Source organism: Parasteatoda tepidariorum, chromosome 1 (assembly GCF_043381705.1).
Source record: "Parasteatoda tepidariorum isolate YZ-2023 chromosome 1, CAS_Ptep_4.0, whole genome shotgun sequence".
NCBI lineage: Eukaryota > Metazoa > Arthropoda > Arachnida > Araneae > Theridiidae > Parasteatoda > Parasteatoda tepidariorum.
The window spans coordinates 19,402,640-19,413,763 of record NC_092204.1 but is presented as its reverse complement, the minus strand read 5'-3'; the positions used below and the strand labels follow the sequence as shown (position 1 = coordinate 19,413,763).

General features: G+C 30.1%; 1 protein-coding gene across 1 annotated transcript in view; it reads left to right on the top strand.

Annotated features, from left to right (window-relative positions):
• Nucleotides 1–1,441: 1,441 nt before the first annotated feature.
• The window catches only part of LOC107436825 (uncharacterized), a 217,196-nt gene continuing 207,513 nt past the window's right edge, over nucleotides 1,442–11,124 (top strand). Inside the window, exon 1 of the mRNA XM_043039220.2 lies at nucleotides 1,442–1,690. Coding sequence (XP_042895154.1) covers nucleotides 1,630–1,690 — 61 coding nt within the window. The 5' untranslated portion in view covers nucleotides 1,442–1,629. The remainder of the gene's footprint in view (nucleotides 1,691–11,124) is intronic.

The following is an 11,124-nucleotide window of genomic DNA, read 5'->3' as shown; positions in this document are numbered from 1 at the left end:
ACCGTAGTCAAACATCACAGGCTGCGGTCAGTAAGCGGGTAGGTGACCCCTTGGATCAGTCTGCGTAAGGACCGAGGGTGTGTGGTATCGGTCCTCGTTTAACTGTACTACAGCAAAGTGCTTGCTCGACTTAGCGCGCAGGTCGTCGGGCTGCCAAAGCAGGGTAGTCATCCCCTACGCAGAGGATCATCTTCAGGGATGTTTCCCAAACCGTCGCCAATAGCCCAGTGTGTAGCTCTAAGGCGACGTAAATAAAATACCTACCTACCTGATCAAAGAGTTAACTTGGCTTCTTTATTAATTAAAAATAAGTGGGAGTCGTTTAAAGATGACATGATCATTAAAGGGAAGGGAGGAGTTTGTGAGTTGTTTAAAAATATTCTTACATACTATTTGTATAGTTCATATTTCTCATTAAAATTTTCATTATAGAAAATTGAATGGAATAAAAATAAATTTATTAACTAAAGAAAATAAAAGGCAGGAGATAAAAGCTTTTTATTTTTAAATTAAAATAATTTTTTTGGCCAATAGTCAGAATTTTAAATGACTTCCACTATTAACCCCCTGATTCAGGTGGGGCACAGGTGTCCCTTTTATACATATATGTTTTTTTTCTAGCGCTCTAATTACAAGCAAAAATTTATTTTGGTATTTTTAAAAAAAAATGTCTAAAAGTTACTGAAAAAATCTGATTGGTTATCGGAATTATAATTTTACTAAAATAAAATTTAAAAAAAAAAAATAGTTCGAGAATTTTTTTTCTATTCACATTTAAAAGTTTATCAATAATTGATTTTGTAAATTAAAGAAATTTCACTGATGAATAACTGTTTCTCTATAATCTAAATAACTGCAAGTAAGTGCGAATTTGAAAAATTAATGTTCGAAAGTGAGAAAGTATTTGGAAAATTTTACTTTTTACGCAGAAAAAGACACCCAAGTTTCATGTTGCTAATAATGATTACAATGATCTCATAACCATTATTAAACCGCTAAAAATAATTAAAATAATGCATAAAATAATGAAAAAAGCGTGAAAATTATGTTTAAGAATTTTGTGTCGAAAGGTTAACTGCTGGTGTTTTAGGTAATGATTTCTTTACTACAATTCAAATGAATTTTTCGTTCACATAAATCAATATTAAGGAATAATTTAATAAATTGGAATAACCATCTTTCAAAGATAATAAAAATCGCTAGATAAGAAAAGAAATAGTTACGAAAAATTTCAGTAAAGCCTTTTAGCGTTAAGAAACATTTTAAGACAAAAGCAATTCATTTTTGTCGAAGTTGTAGCCAAAATGACGCCGGCTAGGCGAGTGTATAGGGCCCCTTATATTAATTATCCCACCATTCAACTCAACGTAATTGCTAGAAAGCATTCCCACTCACCTATGCCCCCACCAAGACCTGAGCGAATCGATGCCTAAGTGACGTCACAGTGCGGCGGCTGTGACGTCTTGCAGAAGTTGTGTTTCTGCCGGTAGCGGCAGCAGCAGTTCGGTGTGTGTATGCCGGAATGCGAAGACATGTGGTTGAAATAGTGTCATCTTTTTCGAATGCCATGTGAGGAATTGTTTTGTTTGTTTGTCAAGTGTGTTCACCCCTTCGAAGAACCCCTCCTCAATGCGGAAGAGGGTTATTACACCCCCTTCGAACAGGAAGGTTCACCACAAAGAACAAGCAGGTATAAAACTGTCTTTGTTTATCTTCTCTTTTAAACTGATTATAAACAAACACTCTGGGGATCGGGAATAAGTTCTTCACACCTGAGAGGTGCTCCCTTGTTCCAAAAAGGGGTTGGGGTAGGGGTACTTCAAACTTTTTGAAGGTCGCCTGTACCGGTATATTTTGATGGCGTGGGCTGTTTTGTAGCAATCCCTTGTATATATTTTTAAATGTTCATCTGTATTTTTTTAATGCAGAGATGATAAGATATTTATTGCATTTCTTTGAATTATAAAAGAATATTGAGAATGTTTTATTTTTATTTTAATAAAAAATTCGATTTTTTTTTTATTTATTTCTGTTTTTGAATTACAGAAAGAATTAAGGTCTAACGTTCTTTTTTTTTTCTTCTTTTTTTTTGGAACTTAAGGATTTTTTTTTAAATGAAATAATTATTCTTCAAATTACGAAAACATTACTGTAAATATTTTTTTGAATTTCTGTAATAAATTCTACATTTTATTAAATAAATAATTATTTTGTTTTTCAATTGTAAGGTGAGATTAAAGAAAATCTGATTCCAATTTTAGAGAATTAATTTCAACTGCATTTTGTATTTACATAGATTTCCAAAATAATTCTTCATTACTTTTGTATTTTCTTGAATTTGTAAACGAAATATAAGATATCAAATTCTGACACGGGAAAATGTGGGTATGAGCTATACTTAAATAAACATAAACAGACGCATCAATTAATGCGCTTGTAGGAATTAAAAAAAAAAATTTTTTTTTTAGTTTTTTGCTATTATTTATGTTTGCATAATCTTGGTTTTTAACGTTTCATAAAAAAGGGTTCAATTGCGCCTTAAAAAAATTAAAAGGGACTAGCAATATTAATGCATATTTTTTAAAAATATTATTATGTTGACAGCTACCAGAATATTTTATATAATCTTAAGTAAATATATATAGACCTGAAAGCAGCGGTTGTGAAAATTAATTCGATAGTGAAAGAATTTAATTCCATATATATTAAGAAATGTTGAGCTTTTTTTTAAGATCAGTTAATTTAATTTTTTCCAGGTGCTTATAAAACTTGTAAAATTATTTTATTCACCAAATTAGTTTATTTATTTTATACACCATTAATGTAATTAAAAAGCATTTATTTTTCTAAATTAAAAACTCTTTATAATCAAGGCTTAGAAAACTGAAAAAGTGATGTTAATATTCTTATAATAAAAATACAAACTTTCTTTTTTTAAGCATACTGGTAAATATAAACTTACATCTTATTTTCCTACCACATTTTTTAATTTTAAGAACAGTAAATACCAGGGCAACGATTTTATTTATCTGATGTAAAATAAAAAAAGGTTTATATAAATTTATATATTGAAATTTGATCCAATATACTCTATTAAATATTTATTGATTATAACTGTTAAAAAATACTTCGCGGTATTTTAATGTTTTGGATATTTTAATTTTCCCGAAAACAAGCAAAAAAGAAATGATTTTCATATTAGTTTTTGCTTACTTTTCGTCTTGGTATATATTTGCTTTCATCCGTTTCTGAGACTGGCACCCAGCATTATTAATCTTTTTGGGACAACATTAAAACCCTCGCATGGGAAAAATAAATAAATAAAAAGCTATAGCTTAAATGCTAGCACGGCTATTTTGACAGACTTATTTTTGCTTTCGTTTTGATTCTAATTAGTTAATCAAAGTTAGTTCAATGCAGAGATGCCAATTACTCTGAATTCAAAAAAAAAAAAAAAAAAAGTATAAATCTACAAACAAAATTTTTTTATATTTTCTGTTAATTTTCCAACTTTTTAAAAGGTTCAACCTGCAGGGATGCCGACTGTTACGCTTTCTGAAAAAGTTTTTATAAATTGGCAGCGAATGAAATAGTGAAAATTGAAAAATAAGGATAATTACGACCACTTTTGAAAAATGTCACCATTGCAGTCAGTCAATCATAAGGTTTTGGCCTAGGTGCTTTAGGCCATTGTAGCCCTTTACCCATTCATCGTGATATGACGAAACAAATTGCACATAGAAATCAAAATGGGAAAAAATTATGCTTCCTGAACGAAGTTCGTTATAGATAAAATCAACGCTTTTTCAAAGCTAAGTAAACAACTAAACTGCCAATGTAATTATTTCCATTTCGTATTCAATATGAATTAAGTCATCTGTGAAATACAATTACGCTTATTCAAATATTTTTCGGGCACTAAAATATATAGTCAATTCAACTTTATATGCAATATCAATATTTCTTAGATATATACTTTTAGTCATAAGTAAATTTAAATTTAAGGAGTAAACTTTTTTTAGAGCTTACTAAAGTCGGATCAACTCCATTTGTTAAGCTCGTAGCGTGTATTTTAGAAAATTAGTCGTAACTTATTCAAAATGGTATTATATAATTTGAAAAAAAAAATCTTCATAAGTCCAATGCATTTATCGATTCCCAGTAAAAAATTAACAAAGAATAAGCAAATAGACCATTTTCATCAGCAAATATTTTTTTAGAAATTGAATGAAATTCGTATTTCAAGAAGTTAAAGGAATAAATATAATAACAGCGGCTCCAACCATTTGAGGGTGTTGCAATTTATTTTTATCAGTGGAAGTGAGCTAAAGCAAAATTTTTTGAAACAAACAGATTTTTAGAAAATTATAACTTATGCATTCGTTTGTAAGATCTTATATTTAAATAATTAAATTATTAGTGTCCGAGTTAACCAAGGTAAATTAACAATTTAAACACATAGCTATAAGATCAATTAATTTGCAACCTTCTGAATTTCGACTAATAGCATTAAGTTTTAGATAATCAGGACTGGAAACTGCTATGCTTTTTGCAAAATATTTTATAGCGTTCAGAATTTTTATTAATTTTGCCTACATTTTGAAGCCTTACCACGAAAAAGCTGGAGCAAAGTGATGTTTCATATGAACTTTTTGTAAACATTTATTCTAGTGGTGGATAAGTTAATGTTTTAATGCATTATTTTTTATTAATTTAAACTTATTTTCCACACCACTGTATATAAATAATTTAAAAGCTCATAAGCAAAGCCACTTTGCTCCAGCTCTATATCGCAGAGATGCCAACTGTTCCGGACACAAATAAATAAAATAAAAAAACGGTAAATAACTACAAAGTAAATTTTGCAAATATTTGACTATTTTAACTTGCTTTTTAAAAGGTTTAGCATGACATAAATACCATAAAGTGACGAATTGTATAAACCTACGAATTATTTAGAAATAGTGGTGGATAAAAATCTACTAAATTGAGTTTATTTAACCAAGAATCACAATTGATAAACTACCATTTTAAAATATATATTTGCTGTCCGGAGCAAGTTTGCATCTCTTATATCTTAGTGAGGCTATTAACAGAGATGCCAACTGCTCCGGACACGCCACAATAATTAAAGAAACGGTAAATAACTACAAACTAAATTTTGCAAATATTTGACTATTTTTGCTTGCTTTTTAAAAGGTATAGCATGAAATAACTATTACAAAGTAGTGAAGTATATAAGCCTACAAAATATTTAGAAATAGTGGTGGATAAAAATCTACTAAATTGAATTTATCAAACCAGGAATCACAATTTATAAACTACCACTTGAAAATATTTATTTACCGTCCGGAGCAAGTTGGCATGTCTGTATTAAATGTTCGTAAAATTACCAAAAATATTCTGAAAGCTTTGGTTTTTAAATGTCTATCACCCTATGACATATTTTGCAAAAAGCGTAGTAGTTGGTAGGCCTGCATTAACTCTAGTCCTCATCCTGTATTCTATATTTTGAAGATTCTCGAGCTCCCGCACTAGGTGTAGCCAGCAGTTAGACCACGTGGAATAAGTCAACAACAAAAGCAAGTTTATTATATGCAATATTTTAATATGAATATGAATTTTAAATGATTTAGTATTTACATTAGTTTAACCCCTTAACTTGTGCGCTCGAGTTAATTCGAGCGCGCTAAACAGGCCCAACTGTGCACACTCGAGATAATTCGAGCGGCGTTGTATTTTATGCCGCTATAATTTCTCACTCTCGAATAGAATCGAGAATTGAAAATAACAATGTGAAAGCTAAGAAAAAAAACGTTTTATTGATATTTATCATTTACATAGGATTGTTAGCTGTATCACTTATTTATTCAAGAATAAAATATACGGAGATGCCAACTTGCTCCGGACAGCAAATATATATTTTAAAGTGATAGTTTATCAATTGTGATTCGCGGTTTAATAAAATCAATTTAATAGATTTTTATCCACTACTATTTTTAAATAATTCGTAAGCTTATATAATTCACCACTTTATAGTTATATTTTGTCATGCTATACCTTTTAATAAGCAAGCAAAAATAGTCAAATATTTGCAAAATTTACTTGTAGGTATTTACCGTTTTTTTTTTTTTTTTTTNCCGTTTTTTTTTTTTTTTTTTGGCTTGTCCGGAGCAGTTGGCATCTCTGAATATAGCTTTTTTCCATTGAACAAACAAGCAGTATATCAAAATTGTCCACCAAAAAAAAAAAAGACAATGTTCTAAAGTGTTTTTTTTTTACATAAAAAAAAATTGTTTTTTTTTGGCCGGTTTTTTTTAAAAAAAATCTGAGCGCTAAGGGGTTAAATAACATTTAAAAAAACTCGGGACTACAAAAGTTAAATATTATTTTACTATCCATTGGTAAAATCTTTACCGATTTCTAAATTGGTGAATCCCAACCACCGTTGAAGTTCACAGCTATGAAAAGAACTTCATCTTTCTAAACTGGGTTGATTCCAAATATGTCTGTATCAATATCTTACTATCTTGCGACTAAATGGTGCTCGGGGCAATTTATAAATTTATTGCCGCTATTAATCCTTCATAGAATCTTCATGAAAGGTCTCTTGTCTTTCTCAACAAGAATAGGAAAATATAGGGTATATACAATCTCTTAAGCACATTCCCCTTAATCCGATCTTGATATCGCATCTTTCGTGTACAAGATAGATATCATTCATCCTTTCTTTTATTGCTCTTTTCATTTATATATTCCTTCCTTATATTTGCTCTTTTCATTTCTTTTTATGAACAGGGGATTATCATTTCTTCTCCTGAAAGTAATAGTTATATCGGCCATTTTTATTCACTGGAATATTTTTCAGATGGTTTTTTCTGTTCTCATTCATTATTATTGTATAGCCCTTTGAAGGGAAGGGCAGAAACATTTGCACCATAGACAAGAAGAGCCATAACAATTTTATTTTATAATCGGCGTTAGCGGTCGACCCAATCCTGAGTTTACAATGTTCAACTCCGTAGCCTTGCAATTTTGGACCCAACTCAGAAGACAAGGGAATTTCTGGTTCAAACATTGAGAGAAGCTAGTCTTCGTGGAGAACTTTTGATGGGACTAACGCATTTGCGTTACACTGAGATGAAAACCACGAAAGCATCTCATGGTTAGCTCAACAGCAAGGGGACTCTAACCCGTGATCCGTCTACCACTGAGAGTACTTTACATCAGAACTGTGTTTGGTGTCATCCAGGTGCAGAATTCATATCTATCAGCCATAGAACATCGGTCACCTCGTTGGTCACCACTAGGAAAACACTCTTTTTAAAAGCGTAAAAGTTGGCTGGTATGGGGAAAGTTTCAGGTTTGGGAACAGTAACAGTAATTTGAAAAGTTGTAGGTTTAAATTTTTCGCTACTTTTTAAAATGTTTTACAGGTGGAATTATGGTCATCTTAACTTAATACGAATTCATTAAATGTAAAATATAAAATGTATTACCACTTTTTAATATTCAAGAAAAATCCTTCATTAAAATATAAGAAATTGGTTTGAAAGATTACGTAGTAATTCAGTTACACAAATTTAAACGTGAAACTAACTCTTCTTTTGTAAAACCTCCAGAAAAGTCCACCTCTCTGTAGCAACTTCCTCTTTTTACGATTACTTTACGGAGAAATGGAATTTTTTGCAACAGACTTTAAGGCGAAGAAAACTTTTTAGAGAGAAAATCAAAACCTCCGCATTAAATGAGGAAAAGGTCAAAGTGGGAAACACGAAAAATATCAAAATAAAAGATACTAACAAAACAAATAAGTATATTCAAAATGCATTCAAAATAATTATGAGTGGCTCCTGTTTAAAAAGCTCTTTTTGATGATTGCTGAAAGAAATTGACAACCTCACGTTATAATCAGAGTGCTCTAAAGACGATCCTATTAAAAGAGTTAAAAGTTAAATTAGAAAGAAAAAGTTATTTTAGAAAAACTAAGCATCTCAAACAAACCTCTCATTTTTTAAAGTAAACTAATTTTTATGATATAAAATTAAATGCTAAGTTAAACATAATACATTTTTTATTTAAAGTAGTTCTATTATTCATAATTGGTAAATTTGTTTTTACACATAATTACATCAGTAGGGATCATTTTTATTGACGCTAAATTTTATTCAAAGATCTGGTTTTCATGACGCCAACACAAGTAGCATTTCCACACCAAGAAAATGACACTGAGTAAAATTAAAATCCGACGCGAAAAATCATGTACAGTACAGAACCCGTTATCCGGAAATCAGAAAACCGGAAAACCAAAAATCCGGAACGAAATTCCATGAATTTTCCCGCCATTTAAAAAAAAATTTTTTTTTAACAATAAAAAAAACAGCTTTTTGTAGCGATTCAGAAAACCGGAAAAATCAGTTATCCGGAATAGCGATGGTCCCGATCGTTCCGGATAATCGGTTCCCTACTACTTTCGATAACATTTTGAAGTCAATGGAAATAACTCCTTAAGAACGACCAACCTCCATTAACGATCATTTTACTGTGGAATGGAGTGTTGTAGCTCCCGAGAGGTTTCAATGTACTTTATAATAAGTTAGTAAATTTATTCAAAGCTAAGATATCTTCATGAAAGGGATACTGAGTACCGTTGGCAAATAAAGGGTTAATTACAGGGGTCGAAGCTATCCTGCGATAAGTGATTCTCTAAAATTTTAAGTGCTAACAGAATTGCTTTATGAGTTGCCTGCTGTGGAGAGAATTAATAAATTCTGTGATTATCACAAATATTAATAATTTTATAGACCCTTGCAAGATCTTTAAAGAACTTACATTGTCACATTTTGAAAAAAAATATTAGTGGTTAAAATGCGAAAAATCAAAATAATTCTCTTAAAATACCATTTACCATTTTTTTCTTTACTTTAACCCCTTGGTGACGGGTGATTCATAAAAGTATTCGTACAAAATCAGAATCAGGATGTAAATAAATAAAAAACGGTAACTTAATTGCAGGCCTTGCTAATTTGACAGACTTACTTCGCTTTTACTTTAATTATTGTTAGTTTAATCATATATATAATCAATGTTAGTTCAAAGTAGAACTAAATAATTTTATTTTGAACTAAAGTAATGGTGAATTAAATAAACCAAACAATTATAACCCCGCCCACAAATAAACTGCTAAAGAACTACTTTGGTTTCCAGTTTTACCTTTTCACCCTGTTTGATATGGTTTTATGCTGGCACGTATTTGTGACAGTCGGCGTGAAAGGGTTAAAAGAGCAGTCTTGATTTATCATGACAGAGCCTTTATAACTCTTGAATTAACTACCACGTGTAAAAGCGCTGACTATAAAGCTTTTAAAAAAAAATTTTATAGAGTAGTAGACATTTAAAAATTAAAACTTTCAAAATTTTTGGTAAATTTTGTCAATATTTTAAAAGTTTCACTGCGAGTAACCTAGAATAAATTGACATTGCATATGAACGTTTAAGTCATTCATAGTTAGTGGTGAGGAAAATAAGTTTAAATGAATGAAAAATAATGCATTTTAAACATAAGCATAGCTATCGCTAGAATAAATTTTTACAAAAAACGTACAAAGTTGTTAGCCCTGGTAACTGTTGGTTATCAAGCATCGTAATAAATTTAAAATGATAGTAAAATCAGGGATGCCAACTGCTCCGCTTTATGGAATAGTTTTAATAAAGTGGTAGCAAATTATATAGTAAAATTCGCTAAGGAAGGATAGTTACGTTTACTTTTTAATAGAGTAACCAATAGATAATTGCTTTAACGTTGCATTTTATATTATATGACTTATAATTTTTGATAATTAGTGGTGAAAAAATTACTTAAAATGAAAAATACTAAACTTAAAGTAACTTAAATTTCGCTACCACTAGAAAATACTATTTTAGAAAGCGGATGAAGTTGGAATCCCTGTAAAATTGATGTATTTAATTTTAAATTATTCACAATTTGTTACCTTCTAATATATATCTGAAAACTCTGTTTCTAATTTCGAAGTATTTCGTATCTTAAATCATTGTTTACTGGATTTTTTGTTTGTTTTTGAGTTCAAGTATTCTTTAACCTTAACCTAAATATTTCATTTAAAGGAAATTACCTCTTTCATAACTTCATCTTAACCAACACCAGCTTCTTATATCTGCATGGAAGATAAGTGCTTAACAGTAACTCTCTCTTAGAGTAGAGCACTTCATGGTTATTCTTTTGTCTTTTCCCTGTCAAACTGAATGTTATATATGGCCGTTCATTTAATTCATACTTTAAGCATATTTGTATAATTATGAATACAATGCTTCTGGAGGCTAATGAAAGCATTTTTCATAAAAGAATGGATCGTTAAAGGTCGTAAAATACTGTTTAGCGTGGAGTTTTAGGTTCGATGTCTGCAAGCTTGTTGGAAGGTTTGATAATACTCACTGTACGCAACTTTGTTATTGTTTGTATTATCATATCTGATATATAAGTGTAATATTTATGTCAAGAATGTCTGAAATTGTATTTCTGACATCTCTTTTATTTAAAAACAAACAAAACAAGAAAACAAAACAACAATCACTTGTTATTTGCGCTTAAAATGAATAATTGTAGAAAGAAAGCATCTTTGCAATTTGTTAGAAGATGAAAAAATCTCTAGCCGTTTCTAACACGATCACCAGTGACCGACAATGAGTTTGTTCGTAGCGCCATGGGGGTGACCGGTGCAGGGGTTTGTGAGCCGAAGTCAAAATTCCGGAAAATTTCTTGAGTTAAAAAAAAAAAAAAATTGAAAAAAATTTAAACAAGGTTTTTTTTCTTTTTTCTCAATATTTCTTAGTTTACTTAAAATATTTTTAAAATTTTACACATATGTATGATGACCTGGAGAAGTAATTAAGATTTACAAATATGTCTTTCTTTCTTGAGTTTATGATTATAACAACTATTTACTGATAAAAAATGAATATTAATCATGAATATAAGCTTATAAAGTATCTCTCTGACTATCCCTTACAAACAAATAAAATAAACTGTTTTTTTAAGTTCCACCTTTGAAAATTTGATTTCCGGAAACTTCTGTGATCAATGATTTTTTGAAACGTCTGGACCTT